This window comes from Eleginops maclovinus, chromosome 4 (assembly GCF_036324505.1).
Source record: "Eleginops maclovinus isolate JMC-PN-2008 ecotype Puerto Natales chromosome 4, JC_Emac_rtc_rv5, whole genome shotgun sequence".
Lineage (NCBI taxonomy): Eukaryota > Metazoa > Chordata > Actinopteri > Perciformes > Eleginopidae > Eleginops > Eleginops maclovinus.
Genome location: NC_086352.1, coordinates 31,234,761 through 31,251,026, shown reverse-complemented (window position 1 = coordinate 31,251,026; position 16,266 = coordinate 31,234,761). Strand labels below are relative to the sequence as shown.

Below are 16,266 nucleotides of genomic sequence, written 5' to 3'. Positions count from 1 at the left end.
AACAATAATTGTGGTAAACTACTGCAGAACCAAATAAATGATGGATATTTATTTGTTCAAAGTTCTGTCTCTTTGACTGACAGGGCACACTAGGGGGTGCTGTTGATCGCCTTATCAGTGACTCATGTCTATGACTGTGAGATTATGTAGGGTCACAGATATGCTCACCAAGCTGATGCATTTATGTTTATCAAGTTATAATTTTTAATGTGTAATATTATAATACATTTAGTGTCATGTTTCGGTTCACAGGTTAAATGTACATCTTAGATTCCTTCTGCTTTTAGCTCTGCTTTGGTGTTCCCAAAGTCCCTACCCTGAGACATATATCAGGTTGTACAACTGCTATAGAGGCAAAGAGGCTGTGAAGTTGTGAAGTTGTGGACTAGAAAATCAAGATAAGACACACCAAGGCCACATAAAACTATGAAGAACTCCATATACTAAATAGGTTCATTATTATGAGACATGTATCCTATTAAATGCAGTAATTTAATCCATTGTTAATTGAATTGAAATACACAGTAGCAAAACATTACCAGAGAGGGGTACATGGTGTAAAAGGACATTGAACAAAAGAAGAATGGGAAATGTCAAAAACCTTGCTCTTGATACTTTATTGCAACTGACATCTATACGAATAATATCTCCAGATGTCCTTGCATCAGTCCTGGCGCAGTATTACCACAGGGTGGTTTGAGGCCATGTTGCAAAACTGTTTGGCCTAATAAACACAAGCCTTCAACATAATAAAATATACTGCCACACCCGTGTGCTGATGTGTCAACTACACAAATAATGAACCCACACACACTTCCACGTCACAGGATGATTTATGATATCATATAACCAGGCATCCTGGAACAATACTGGCAGAACTAGCAGACGGAACTGCAGCTTCAGGACAAATACCACCAGACTCAGAGACAGTTTCATCCCACAGGCCATAAGACTATTAAACAATTGAGCTTGCACTATTTTTATTGGTATTGTTGTTTTTTACATTTAAAAACTTGTTATTTCACTGTTGAGGAACCTGTGATCTAAGTTTTTCATTACATAACTACTTTTTACATTTTACAAAAATATTTTTCATATGGGGTGCCCTTATCAAAAAAGAGAGATCTGAATAATCTGGGAGGAGTAGGACTTGTTATACTAAAAGTTGTTACTACCTGGTCCCAGCAGGAGGCGCTATGTAGATGAGTGACTTGGGTTATTCAGCTGTCTTCAGGGCGAGACTGTGCTCAACCATGCGAGGTGTTGTAATTTTAGGACTAATTACGGCCGAGTTACAGCTACTTCCTGTTTCACCGCCTCCACACGGAAAGATTGTATCAATATTGCAAAAACTATATGGTAACTTTTTATTCTCAAAGTGTTCTGATGGAACTGGCCAAATTTGGAGTTGATCGTATTAAAACTGCATGAGCAGATGGTTTTGGCATGGACCCTGAAAAGGGCAAAAATGTCAAAAGTTGAATATTCAAAAAAAGATGGCCGACTTCCTGTAGGGTGTACGACATACCACGTGCTGACTGTTTTGTTCGTCCCATCATGCTGCATATGTCTACCAAATTTCAGACTTGTAGGTGAAAGCACAACAAAACTCTGATCATTAGGGGGCTCGATGGAGCCATTTTGCGTGCACCAACTGTGAGACCCACAATAGAAATATATTTTCACCTGACCTGACAAGTGTTCAAAAAATCTCAGTTTTTCAAGCATGCTAAGGCCCTCAAAAAGGCCATTCATTTGATAATTCCTAGGATTTCAATAGGTCTTCGCTCCGACTTAGTTGAGCTCAGACCCTAGTTACAAAACAACCATCGCCAAAAATAACCTAGAAAAAGTATAAACAGCTTATCTGCTATAGGTGGAGGGGCCTATTTGAATGTCTGTGCCCAGGGGACTTTTGTTTCCAAATGTAGGACTGTAAAGCTGTACTGTGCTTTGAGGCTTCGAGCTAAATCAGTCAGCGTGCTAACGTGCTGATTTTAAGACCCTATGCTGTTCATCATGTCCATCAACTTACCGTTCCTAAATCTGAATGTCATTACCTTTTGCAGGATATTTGGTCATAAGGCAAACAACGAAGAGCACTCAGTTAAGGATGTGCATATTATTAAATAGTTCTATTTAAGTGTAAAAATTGGTACCATGTTTGTATTGTATAACAATCAAAGCATGGACTGCATCAAAATAACACACAAACTGAATGTACAGTAAGTGTCATTTACAGAATTGACAATTGTGGTTAGTATTATTTTTTGGTGTATATTTTTTCTTTCGTCTAAAAAATATACTTTAATGTATTTTTAATTATTGGCCCAGGTGCATTGAAAACAGAAAGCTCTTGCAAAACAGCTTTAATTTAACTTTAAATGTGTTATTTTAGAATTCAATTAAAGCTATGTTTTTTTATGTTTTATGAATGACTTAATGTTATTTTTGAATTTATTAGATACATCTTTTTGTTCTTTTTTTCCCAATAAATTTAAAACAAAACTGCTTTTTGTTTATATATATATATATATATATATAGAGAGAGAGAGAGAGAGAGAGAGAGAGAGAGAGAGAGAGAGAGAGAGAGAGAGAGAGAGAGACTTGCCCTATGATATACCTTATGTATATATTGTATGTTTTATTTTGTATTTGAACAATGTCATGTATGGACAAATGTAAATAAAATGTTTCAATGCACCAGTCCCCAAACTGCGGCACCGTGGCATAAAGGAAACATGTGTCTTCCTCTGGAGTAAGGCTCATGTGAAAATGGCAGTTTTTAATAAAGAGGAACTCAATTCTTAGAAAAGCAAACCACAGTGTTTCGAATGACGTTTTTCAAAATAATAGATTAGCACACTCTTTATTTCCTTCTTGTTTATCTGAAATCTTGGTGGTTCACACTAATACTGGTTCGCAGAGTCTGCAGTTTCTCATGGTCATGTGATCATGGTTGTGGGAAAAAAAACGTTTACTGCAATAAGAAAAATGTTCTGTTGCAAGTAAAGGCCCTGCATTCCCAACGTTACTGATGTAAATAAATACTAACAAAAGTGTCTGTCTCTCTTTCCTGCCTGCTGGTCTGCTCCACACGGCTGGGAGCAATATCAATCAAGTACACCTGCCAGTTACCACTTCATCAGCCACACTAATTCCCTGCCCGATTGTTGCTGAGAGGGAATTGCTGCGTGTCACTGCAGCTTTTTTTGCCAGAAAGTATTTGCCTGTTTTGCCAGTTTGCCTGCTCTAGCCTTACACTTGTTTAATGCCTCTCTCAGGAGAATCACAAAGCCAGCCACACTCCCAGCCTGAACTCACTAGCGTCTCGAAGGATCTTTATCCAACTTAAACCACCAGCCAGCCGCAACTACCAGCTCTCTTTTTCAATAAACCAATGTCACACTAACCAGCTCACTCTGTGTCTGCTTCTAGTTAAATGTAACTAAAATAATAGCTTATTATGAAAAATGTCAGTTTATATGTTAGCACTGGCATGCACTCACCGGCCTTCAGAACTGCCTTAATTCTTCTTGGCATAGATTCAACAAAGGGCTGGAAACGTTCCTCAGAGATTTTGGTCCATATTGACATGATAGCATCACGTAGTTGGGTCCATGATGCAAATCTCTCATTCCACCACATCCCAAAGGTGCTCCATAGGATTTACATATGTTGACTGTGTAGGCCAGTTGAGTACAGTGAGCATTGTCATGGTCAAGAAAACCAATTTGACATGATTCGAGCTTTGTTTCATGGCGCTTTATTCTGCTGGAAGTAGCCATCAGAACATGGGTACACTGGGGTCATAAAGGGATGGACATTGTCAGAAACAATACTCAGGTAGGATGTAGCTTAAATGATTCTCAATCGGTAACCAAAAGGGGCCCAAAGTAAGCTAAGAAAATATCCCCCACACCATTACACCACCACTACCAGCCTGAACCGTTGATACAAGGCAGGATGGATCCATGCCTTCATGTTGTTTACGTCAAATTCTGACCCTACTGTCCGAATGTCTCTTCAGAAATCGAGACTTATCAGATCAGACAATATTTTTCCTATCTTCTTTTGTCCAATTTTGGTGAACCCGTGCAAATTTTAGCCTCAGTTTCTTGTCTGAGAGGACTGACACCCAGTGTGGTCCTCTGCTGCTGTAGCCCATGTGCTTCAAGGTCCCACGTGTTGTGCACTCAGAGATGGTATTCTGCATACCACTAGGTTGTAACTAGTGGTCATTTGAGTTACCGTTGCATTTCTATCATCTTTAACAGGTCTGGCCTTTTTCCTCTGACCTCTGGCATCAACAAGGCAATTTCGCCAAGAGAACTGCCACTCATTGGATATTCTCCCTTTTTCGGACCATTCTCTGTAAACCCTAGAGAGGGTTGTGGGTGAAAATCCCAGTAGATCAGCAGTTTCTGAAGTACTCAGACCAGCCTATATGTCACCAACAACTATGTCACTTTCAAAGTCACTTAAATCACCTTTCTTCCTCATTCTGATGCTTTGTTTGAACTTCACCAAGTCCTCTTGAAGATGTCTACAGTACATGCCTAAATGTTTTGAGTTTCTGCCATGTGATTGTCTGATGAGATATTTGCGTTAAGAAGCAGTTGAACAGGTGAACCTAATAAAGTGGGCAGTGTGAGTGGATAGTATGGATATTTCAATGTACAATCATCAAAAGTATATCTCTAAGGAATATTTCTCTCCAAATTACAGAGTAGTAATACAACATAGAGAAAAAAAACAAAAATACCTTCAAATTAAAATGTCTCCCCCACCACTGAGCCCATACAAAAAGTATACAACCAGATCTTATGAAATTATTTTTAATTTTGTTAGAACAAATAAAATATACTCTATAAAGGTCATTTGTTTAGCAAGAAACAATAAAAATGATGAATAATCGTAACAAGGGGATTCTGGAAAAGTACTGAAAACGAATGCGGTTTTGGCCAAAAAATCCACAAAACTTAATTTAAATTTCAAATATCCAAAGATCCTGAATGCCAGGTTTGACACGGCTGGGAATATCTGCCATTGTTGGCGAGAGAATCTGTGCAGACCTTTAAAGCAGGATCATCACATCCATCTGCATCATATTTACCCTTCAAGGTGTCAGCATGAATTCTGAGGAAACTTCTACACAATACATGCATGGTTGTACTATTTTATGGGATGTTGCAACATGAGCATGGCTTTTTTGGTATGAAGTATTTACCCAGTTGAATTAAAGTAGTTTGGAGAGTTGAAATCAGACACTATACTACTGTTAATGTTTTAATATGTGTAGAGATACATGTTTTTTTTTTCCTAACCTAAGGGTTAAATTCAACTGAGATTACTGCACCTGCCCTGTACTGTGCTTTTGGCAGACCTTTTCTTCCTTCACTTCACCACTCCAAGGTGTCTTCTTTCAGAAACAGTACATGTTATTGTTCTCTGTAGACAGCTTGCCGGAGGGAGTTAAGTCAAACAGGTTAGACTCCAAAGTCAAAGCGTTTTCCCGTCTGTGGAAAAAGCCAGTTAAACAAGAGGGTTATTTTAAGGTGTTGCACTGGTGAAACACCTGTATGTTATGGGAAAGGATCCAGAAGCGTGTCCAATGGTGTGCAATCTTTACACACTGAAGGGACTTTTTGCTTTGAATAGTCAATCATGTTAAACATTTACAAGAGCTTCAGCCATGCTTGCAATTTTCGGTCCTGAGGGCTTTCACCTTCACAATTGTAATCAAAGGCACTTGAAACACCCAGGAAAAGACTCAAAATGACCAGAAGGAGAAATAAACAGCCTCAAAGAGAGACAAAAAACAGCCTTTAAGAGACTCATGAGGATTATAATAAGGGGCAAACCCACCACACAGATACACAAAATGACTTGTACTCAAACTGATCAAAAAGGATGACTACAAAAAGATTAAAACAAATATTACCACAAAAAAAAAAACATACATCCAACCTTGGTTGCACTACAGAAAAGTCAGTTCACTAGGAGGATTCATCGTCTTGGAACTATGGAAGTTTGTGTAAAGTCAAAGACAATCCATTCAATAATTATTCATTGTTCAATATTGAAATAGAATAGATCATGTGTATATTAAAATATATACAGTGATGTATGAGTACTAATAAGATTGTAATGCTGAATTGCACAGTAAAAGGGTTTGATTGCTGATGGTAAAGTAAGTCCTGCTGCCAATGTATTGATAAAGGACAAAGGGTATACTAACTATGGGTTTAATGTTAATAAATCAATCACTTAAATAAATATATTCATGTAGAAATCGCATTGCAAGGCCTGTATTAAATGGATATGATCCACATACAATGGCCTTGTTAATCATTACATATCAACGTCTATGGGATTTTCTTAAAACATCTTAAAACAACTGGGGTGGTTTATCATTTTTTCATAAAAATATTAAAGGGATCCACATATGATGGCCTCTATTGATTTAACCATAGAAGCTCTTCACAGTATAAAGGCTTTGTTGCATAGCATATCCTGACTGATAGCACGTTAGCATGTTAGCTGAGGTAGTAAAACTCCAATCATCACAGAGATACTTACTTTGAAAGTGCTTTATTTTTCATAGTTTATTCCAAAGACAAATGTGAAACATGCATTTGGTCCAAACACTCTCATGTGCACAAACACTAACATAGACATACAGTACGTGACTGAAACCAGCCTTAAATAAAAAGTGTAAAAAAATCAAGTTCACAGCAACAGTTTCCAGCAGCATAATGTGAAACAACAATATACCAACTTAAAAATTCTCTAAATAAAATATGTACAAAATAGTTTGGCTCAATAAAGTATTGTTTTGTTTAGTGAGGATGCCATGCAAAGCTGCATTAGTAGTGTGTCCATGTTAGTCCAATTCATGCTAGGGGCCTCACATGCTCTGGTTTGAGGTAAACATATGTGGACCAAGACTCCAGTTGAGACTTCATCCATATGCTGGGGTCATTCTCCTCCAGCTGCTCCTCAGCCTCCTCTTCCTCACTGCACGAATCCACCTCATCTTCATCGGAGCTAATCTTCTCGGTGCTGTTCCCCCTCCCACGAGCCACCTCCTTGGTCTCCGCTCGCTGCTCTGTTGTGGACAGGCTGGAGTGACACATGTTGCAGACCCTCAAGAACTTAGTGGGGTGAATGTGTTCGATTACTGCTCGCTTCTTGGAGCAAGCGCCGCAGACCACGAAGCCGCATTTCCGGCAGTGGTGTCGTCGGTGGGCCACGTTGAAACTGTAGGTGCAGCGCATGCAGACTGCAGAGGCCTGGTCAGGGATCCAGGTGACAGCGAAATCGGATCTGGGCCTGCTCAGCATACTGGACTTGCACTCCTCGATGTGCTCGATCCACGCTCGCTTCTCCTCGTACGACACTGCCCTCACGTAGAAGGACTTCCGTGGGGTGCGCAATAACCATTGGTTTCTCATTTGAATGCTATCCTCCAAGTCCTCTAGCTGGATGTCCTCTGAAATGATGCAAAAAGGGTTTGTTAGGACAAGGTTGCAAAGGTGCAACATGATTTTGCATTTAGTAGGCCACCACAAAACTGTATGGCGAATAATTATGGCATGTTAGCTGTTGCAGGATTATGAAGTTTTATATCTGAAGAATAAAACTGATTGCAATAGATACAAATAGAAAAAGGCAATGCTATATGCAGGAAAAGTTGATTTAAGCCTTATCTTTCTCCTGAGTGGAATGTTTGAGTTGTTCACCTAGAGGGATGATCTGCTGCTTTTTGTTCCAGCGTCCGTTCAGAATGATGCTGCCGTACACCAGCACATCGTTGAAGAGGAAGAAGGCTTTGGGCTGTTGTCCGCGGCGGCTCAGCTTCATCAGCCGGCCCTCTCCTATCAGAACCCGGCCCGGCTTGGACAGGGGCTTGCCTAAAAGCCCAAAAGAGTTCTCCACAGCCTGGATCCGCTCAAGGTTATTTTGAGCAAACATGATCTGTTCTCCCATGGTGTCCTTGTTTTCTAGTTGGCAGGAGTGCTGTTGTATTTTCTGCAGGTGGTTCCTCGCCTCTGTGGCTGTTAGAAGTTGTCATGCATTTGTTTTGTTTGTCTGATGAGACAGGCAGCTCTGCAGAGGTATTTAAAGCCTTAGCGCCTGGTGACATCACTGGACTTTCCAAAGCGGGCTCAGCTTTCAGAAGAAACCCGTTTGCAATAGACAAGGGGGCGGGAGCTAAACTTGAATTCAGAGAAAGTAACCAAAACAAAAAAGGAGGAAATACCTGCATTTAGACAGCTTTAAACAACTGAAGGCTTTCTACCCCTTTCAAACACCTGAGCAAGTTAATATTGAAGTTTGTTGCTGCTCATCATTTTTGGCCATGTGTTCTTACCTACCTATTGGTCTTTATTGTTATTCTAGTTTTACTAACGTGTTTTTCTTCTATATATTAATGTTAGCTTATTCTGTGTTATTGCATGCCTTTTTTTTTACCTGCTATGCCACTTGGGCTGTCACACTGAAAATGTCCCCGCTGTGGGACGAATAAAGGATTTCTGATTCTCATAGAAATTAAAATGTCAACGTTGTGTGTAATCATAACTACATGGTAATAAACTCCTCCTTACAGAAACAAATCTGTTAGTTTAGATCAGTAATCTGATCTGAGTGAAACCAGTGTGGAATGAGGCCCCAGGCTGTAGCACACTGTTAAATGTCTTAAAGAATGAAAAAATGTTCAGCTCAGCGATGTCAGACAGTGTCAAAGCCGTTCTCTTTTGAACAGTGTGTGAGAGGTAGAGCAGGTGAAGGAGTTCAGTACACAGTGTCATAATTGTATTGTAATTCAGTTCCATACAGCTTACAGTCCACAGAACTTCACTTGATCCGTTACAAAAAGGGTTGCAGATGGACCTTTGCTTCACTTAAGCTTAGCATTACAAAATAAATGTCATGATCAAAACAAAATGAGCTTAACAAACTGAACACTGCTGGCATAAAGCAAACATGCTCTTCAATGACTTCCATTAAGAAAATACACATTTTATTTCCTCATGCACTATAAACAAAGCTTTCAAAATAAATACCATGGTTTATTGTTTGACAGTCTAATGAGCCCAACACTACACAAGTAACTGGGCTGAGTCATACTTCTCTTTCAGGAATATTAAAATGCTTCAAAGAAAAAAACAAAAACTTCTGACGTGTTTCATTTATGTCAACGTGAGGCAGCCCCAGAAAAGCATGAACAAAATTATATGTAAACAATATCAGGCAATCAGTATGTGTGCTTCAGTATTTGGTTCAAGTAGCGTGTATACAATAGGTTTGAAATTAAGTTATCTACAGCTATATTTTTACAGGGTCAGATATGTATTTAATTAACGTTAAATATTGAATCAAGAGATACCCAACATTAAATGGTCTTGGAGTGGGAAAACGGCCAAAAGAACTTAATTGGGACACCTTACTAATCATTGAGTGATGACATCATCAGGGTTATTTTCTCCCACACAGAAAAACATTATCTAACTGACTTACTGGCTGTTGAGTCCCCGCCATGTGTATCTAAACTGAAACCAGAGCAGAATCTGTAGAAACCTGTTGAAATATAAAATAACAAGGTCCAATATGCAGCAAATGACCACAAAGCACCTGCGAATGTTGCTGCAGTTCCTACTGGCTGCCTCCAGAAAGCAGTGTCAGGCACTGTGTCATGTCTCTGTTGTTCACTGAATCCTCACAGGTCGATGGTTCCTCTCACTTTAAACTTCTTGGCAGAACGCTCGCTGGCTCGCTGCTCAAACTTGCTCCCATAGATGTGGGACACAAAGCCGTTGATCTCCACTGAGAACACGCTGTTCCTCTTCGGGATCACTGCCGCACAGCAGGGGAGGGAGACACAAAAAAACATATCACTCTGTAACACTGGCATCAAAAGTTTCACCATGTTTCTGTATAACATTAAGTTGTTTGTAATATGCTGGTCCATAGTTAAAAACAACTGAGCTGTGTCCACAATGATGTCCCGGAGGTAATGACGACTGGAAAACAACATGAGTGTTGGAGCTATAAATTGCCTTAAATTATTTTATAATTGATTTACTTGCCGTTATGTTTATAATGAATATATTGTTATAATTATTATAATTATTATTTAGCCTTGTTATTTAAGTAAGTTAAATTTGTTTCTACGCTTTTATTTTGAAGGTATGTTAGGGCACTGGGTGATATTTCTGTAATTGTGTATATATTGGAGACAGGTGGTGATGGCAGCAGAGCACCAGACGGCAAATATTTTTTTAACAGCCGGATAGATTCAAGCTAACGGGAGAGCCATAGGAAAGGCTCTAGAAAAGCAAGTTTGGAAACTGTGTTCTTTGTTAATAATACGACAAATAAACACACAAAGGTGAGTTGTCTGGACTTGGATCATTATTCCCTGCGTAAGATTCGCTATCTGGTGCCTCAGCGGCAGTTTAGTTTTAAGTTCATTTTCTTTTATAGATTGTAGGATTTTGGCCGCTACAATGAGTCTGTCCTGTTTTAGTGGGTCTTACCTTTCATTTTGTCCTCTCTGGTGATGATCTTGAAGACGTGTTTGAACTCTTGGACGATTATCCCAGTAGCCCCTACATACGACGGGCATTTAGACCGCACCACTGTAACAGAAAAAAAATTAACTATTAGAACTCTGTCAGCGCAGGGGTGGGACATAGGATGGGATATAGGATATTCTCGGATGGGGAATAAAAACAAGTGAATTTCTTGAAAAGGGTTTCGTTCTTATATAGAATATTTGTTTCATTGCAAAATGTAGGGTAAGTGGATGTTATCATGCATTACGGCCATAAGAGTTTTAAGATTATTTTTGAATTATCAGGATAATAAAGTAATTACTTCACTATATAACTATATATTATTATTATTATTATAGTATTTTTTTGTGTGTTTTTCTCCATGTGTAAAAAATGAATAAAGAAATGTGTTTGTTTTTTAAACCTGAAACCAGGGTCTACAGCTTATTTTTACTCAGATTAAACTTCACCATGAATTCAACAGTGGATAGTGACAGGGATATACAGTGGGGCAAAAAAGTATTTAGTCAGCCACCAATTGTGCAAGTTCTCCCATTTAAAAAGATGAGAGAGGCCTGTCATTTTTATCATAGGTACACTTCAACTATGAGAGACAAAATGAGAAGAAAAAATCTAGGAAATCACATTGTCTGATTTTTAAAGAATTTATTTTCAAATGATTGTAGAAAATAAGTATTTGGTCAATAACAAAAGTTCATCTCAATACTTTGTTATATACCCTTTGTTGGCAATGACAGAGGTCAAACGTTTTCTGTAAGTCTTCACAAGGTTTCCACACACTGTTGCTGGTATTTGCCCTCCATGCAGATCTCCTCTAAAGCAGTGATGTTTTGGGGCTGTCGCTGGGCAACACGGACTTTCAACTCCCTCCAAAGATTTTCTATGGGGTTGAGATCTGGAGACTGGCTAGGCCGCTCCAGGACCTTGAAATGCTTCTTACGAAGCCACTCCTTCGTTGCCCTGGTGGTGTGTTTGGGATCATGGTCATGCTGAAAGACCCAGCCACGCTTCATCTTCAGTGCCCTTGCTGATGGAAGGAGGTTTTCACTCAAAATCTCACGATACATGGCCCCATTCATTCTTTCCTTTACACGGATCAGTCGTCCTGGTCCCTTTGCAGAAAAACAGCCCCAAAGCATGATGTTTCCACCCCCATGCTTCACAGTAGGTATGGTGTTCTTTGGATGCAACTCTGCATTCTTTCTCCTCCAAACACGACGAGTTAAGTTTTTACCAAAAAGTTCTATTTTGGTTTCATCTGACCATATGACATTCTCCCAATCCTCTTCTGGATCATCCAAATGTCCTCTAGCAAACTTCAGACGGGCCTGGACATGTACTGGCTTAAGCAGGGGGACACGTCTGGAACTGCAGGATTTAAGTCCCTGGCGGCGTAGTGTGTTACTGATGGTAGCCTCGGTTACTTTGGTCCCAGCTCTCTGCAGGTCATTCACTAGGTCCCCCCGTGTGGTTCTGGGATTTTTGCTCACCGTTCTTGTGATCATTTTGACCCCACGGGGTGAGATCTTGCGTGGAGCCCCAGATCGAGGGAGATTAGCAGTGGTCTTGTATGTCTTCCATTTTCTAATAATTGCTCCCACAGTTGATTTCTTCACACCAAGCTGCTAACCTATTGCAGATTCAGTTTTCCCAGCCTGGTGCAGGTCTACAATTTTGTCTCTGGTCTCCTCTGACAGCTCTTTGGTCTTGGCCATAGTGGAGTTTGGAGTATGACTGTTTGAGGTTGTGGACAGGTGTCTTTTATACTGATAACGAGTTCAAAAAGGTGCCATTAATACAGGTAACGAGTGGAGGACAGAGGAGCCTCTTAAAGAAGAAGTTACAGGTCTGTGAGAGCCAGAAATCTTGCTTGTTTGTAGGTGACCAAATACTTATTTTACCGAGGAATTTACCAATAAATTCATTAAAAATCCTACAATGTGATTTCCAGGATTTTTTTTCTCATTCTGTCTCTCATAGTTGAAGTGTACCTATGATGAAAATTACAGGCCTCTCTCATCTTTTTAAATGGGAGAACTTGCACAATTGGTGGCTGACTAAATACTTTTTTGCCCCACTGTAACTCAGAGAGATGATAGTGTTAGAGAAAGCTGAAACTCTACCTGTGATGACGGCACCGTGGAAGTCAGCCTTCAGAAGCTTCTGCTGCACAAACTGTGGATTACTGTAAAAACACAGCATCACACATGGGACTCAAACACAGGGAATAAAATGGCTAACTTCAAATGAGCAGTTCAGTAGGAGTGTCAGTGTCCATGTGTAAAAATCCAAGCTGCTTTACCTTGTTGGTTTCAGCCCGCTGCACAGGTCTATGATGTACTGCCTCCAGAGGTCATGCAGAGGCACGAAGAGCTCGTATCTACAAGCACAAGGAAGACAGGGATTTTTGGAGGCATTTTCACTTTAATAGGATTAATATTGTTTGATTACTTGTCTCTGGTTTTCTATTATTTACCTAATTATGAAAGGATATGACATGTGTGTACATGTATAGCAGAACACTAAGGACGCAGGTGATGGTGGTTAGAACTGAGTGGCGGTAAAGTTTTTTTTCCACCAGCACTTATTCTTATTGCTCAAATATACCCCAAGCTCTTTTTGTGCGTTTTGGAATGGATGCAGTTTATGTTGATTGTTTCGGTTGTATAATGCCCCCCTGGATCGTAGAATAAATATGAAATGGAACAAAGATTTCCACATTTGTTTGGAAATAGAAACCACAATTCCAACTATTTAAGAGTGGACTCAAACGCCACAACAGTGATACAGGGACGAGACAACTGGCTTAATGGTAAGTACATCACAATCAAGGACATTTTGATGTGTCAATGCTCCAAACACGTTTCCTCCCAATAACCGTCCCCTCCTCCACCTTCCTCACCCACCTCTGGTGCTCAGGTTTGATCTGGAAGACCTTCATCGCCCTCTTCTGCCGAGCGTTCAGTCCTTTGGGTTTCTTGCTCTTCCTCTTGTCTTTCTTGGGCCTGGTGTAGCCCAGGATCACAGCCTTGTGAGTGAGCAGGTTTTTTACATCGCAGCGTGTGGTTTGCGGAAGGCTGTTCTTCAGGAATGCATCAGTGAAGGCTTTTGGGTTGGGTCGAGACTGGAAATAAGACAAGGAAATGTGCATTTTCACATTTAAAATACTTATGAATCAAAAACAAATGCAGACAATGTATTTTTAGACAACATGATTGTATACAGACAAATATAAATGTCAGAAAAAAAGATGTATGTAATTACATTTCTTGCTCATAGCATTTTATTTTAATTTGATGGTATCAAATCCTCCTTTTCTGACCCAACCTTTTTTCCCAATATTTTCGAAATAGTTTCACATAATTTAATGTTGATTCAGTATCACTGTGCAGCACATCATATCCACAGCTAGGTCTCTGCTTACCTCCACACCAAGAACCTTCACCAGATCCTGAGGAATGGTGGCTCGAACAAGAGCTTCTGTTGAACAGAACAAACAGAACCAGTGTTACACCAAACTTGAGGACTCACTGAGCTTCTGGACAAGAACACAGGAGGGCCAATGTAAACCCCAGCAGCTAGCCTCAGGGATCTTCTACTATTCTTACTGCTGCTACACAAATTCATACATTAACTCAAATCCATCTGCTAGCTCTTATGAGGTTATCTGATTGTATTTTTTGACTATTCACATAACATATCTGGTTGTAATTTATGATCAAAATACCAATTGATAGGATTCTTCTGGACAGGAAAGTTATACATAACATATGAGGGTTTCCAAAAAAACCTGTGAGCCCTGTTACCAAAGCCTGGGAGTTTCCTGTGACCTGATGTCAGTTTTGTTGAGATAACTTTTCAAAAAGAGCTACAGTTGCATATTTTAGGTTCTCTTACTGACAGCGTTGCTTCAGGTAATCTGGATTAAAAATAGAAAAGAAAAGCTGTTTATGGACAGTGACGGATTGACACAGAGATAGACCTGATAGATAGAAGGTTACAGCCAGGTCAGACCCTCAGTCATCTAATCTCAATACTTTTTGGTTCAGACTGAAATGTGTATTTTGAGCCTCAAAATTGGGTCACATCCTGATTGATCCAACAGTTCCTGAATTCAATTCTAACTGTAAAACCACTTGTGAAATCAGAAAAGTCGGCACTATAATTTTGTATTATACCAGCAATGCAATCCCTTATACCCAAAGCAATCAATATATATTCTTTCTTGTCGTAGTTTGTTTATTTTACCACCTGTTCATATTTACTTTAATGGGTATCCTCTTAGATTTCCATAACTCAAGCTATTTTGTGTGCAGATCTGATGGCCGTGGACATTACATGGCAGGTTGCTGTGCTTATGCGGTAGAGCGGTCCTCCGCTAATAAGGAGATTGGCAGTTTAATACCGCCTTCACCAGTCTGAGAATATGAGTTTTTCAATTGTTATATTATATTTGAACTGTAACATGAACTATATTATTAACATGTACTTTAATATGTTTGTGTGATAGAGATTATGCAATGTTTTTAGTGTTTGTTGATTATTATGTACCTGCCTAAGGACTGCAGATGCAAATCTGGCATATATCAACTCTTCCCTTTTCTGAGATTAATGTATTTGTATGCATGGTCGTTGTTCAAATAGATACATAAATTAGATCAGCATGTCAAAGTGAACCACTAAAAGCTGTGTGTGGTATAACAAGTCCCTGTAACCCTTTTTGTAGTTTATTGATTAACGCATTTAGTTTGCATCATTATATTAAGTGGATGAGGATACAGAGAAAACAGACTTTTCTCTAGGGAGGCATTTTGATTGGTCAGAGCAGCAAGGGGAAGGGAAATAGCATAATTAAGACTGTTCAGTGACATGAGCCGGAGAGAAATGTCTGTCAGCTAGTAAGAACAACAGCAGCACGTCGAGCCTTCTGAAAGAATGTTACGTGTACCTGTATTGCAGTGCTGTATTGTGTCGTGTTTGTATTGTATTGATACTTCTCCCTCCACTGTTTTTAACATCCCTACACAGACATTGCACTATGAGGTAGACAGAGTAACACATGGTAAGCCTTAAACGGACTTGAGGAAGGATGTGTTTAAGGGTCATGTTCATCACCCTTCAACTACTTGAACTCACCTTCCATTCCGACGTTTTTGCGGACTTCCCGAAGAATACCGTATCAATTCAAAATGTAAACACCGGCTCTTTTTGACAACAGAACAACTCTTCACATGTGTTTTGTTTACAACATGAGCTCACTTCTGGTTTCTTTCTTCTTCGGCAGTTTCCGGCATACTGTCGGCTGTGGGGCAATGTTGCCCTCTACAGTAAGAACTACGCATTACAAGACCTTTCTAATTCAGTCTTTTGCTCATCTTTTGCACGATTTATCTTAAAGTTCAATGAGCTACAGATTTTTCTTAACCTCGTATAATTTATGTTATGTAAAAAAAAACTCCATGTGTTAATTATCTGGTAGAAAAACCAGCAACAAAGAGAATTCATTTCCTAATTTTGTATTATTTTCATGGAAGCCTGAGCTTCAGTTTCAAAACCCCTGTTGTGGAAGATGATTTTACAGTTTTGGATGTTAATAAATATGTATTCTCATAGGTAGTCACAACAATGTTCAAATTCTAAATTCAATCATGGTGGCCTTTACAGCACTGTAAGTGCTTTGAAG

General features: G+C 39.5%; 2 protein-coding genes across 2 annotated transcripts; both read right to left on the bottom strand.

Annotated features, from left to right (window-relative positions):
- Nucleotides 1-6,578: 6,578 nt before the first annotated feature.
- plekhf1 (pleckstrin homology domain containing, family F (with FYVE domain) member 1) lies at nt 6,579-8,149 on the bottom strand. The gene is made up of 2 exons (XM_063881724.1): nt 7,746-8,149; nt 6,579-7,495 (listed from the first exon to the last, which is right to left on the bottom strand). The coding sequence occupies exons 1-2, from the start codon at nt 7,990-7,992 to the stop codon at nt 6,897-6,899; spliced, it is 846 nt and encodes a 281-aa protein (XP_063737794.1). The 5' UTR covers nt 7,993-8,149; the 3' UTR covers nt 6,579-6,896.
- Nucleotides 8,150-8,812: 663 nt separating this feature from the next.
- On the bottom strand, nt 8,813-15,879 carry pop4 (POP4 homolog, ribonuclease P/MRP subunit). Its single transcript, XM_063881727.1, has 7 exons — nt 15,720-15,879; nt 14,008-14,063; nt 13,490-13,707; nt 12,886-12,963; nt 12,707-12,768; nt 10,545-10,646; nt 8,813-9,861 (listed from the first exon to the last, which is right to left on the bottom strand). Exons 1-7 carry the CDS (start codon nt 15,724-15,726, stop codon nt 9,725-9,727), a joined length of 660 nt encoding a protein of 219 aa, XP_063737797.1. The 5' UTR covers nt 15,727-15,879; the 3' UTR covers nt 8,813-9,724.
- Between the last annotated feature and the right edge of the window lie 387 nt (nt 15,880-16,266).

What these genes read in the sequence shown, in the direction of transcription:
- plekhf1 (XM_063881724.1), bottom strand. Translation starts at nt 7,992, where the DNA reads ATGGGAGAACAGATCATGTTTGCTCAAAATAACCTTGAGCGGATCCAG. An exon ending in GCAGCAGATCATCCCTCTAG is followed by an intron (nt 7,496 to 7,745) that starts GTGAACAACTCA and finishes GCATCATTTCAG; the next exon opens with AGGACATCCAGCTAGAGGAC.
- pop4 (XM_063881727.1), bottom strand. An exon ending in TGAAGGTTCTTGGTGTGGAG is followed by an intron (nt 13,708 to 14,007) that starts GTAAGCAGAGAC and finishes TCTTATTTCCAG; the next exon opens with TCTCGACCCAACCCAAAAGC. An exon ending in ATCAAACCTGAGCACCAGAG is followed by an intron (nt 12,964 to 13,489) that starts GTGGGTGAGGAA and finishes TTGTGCTTGTAG; the next exon opens with ATACGAGCTCTTCGTGCCTC.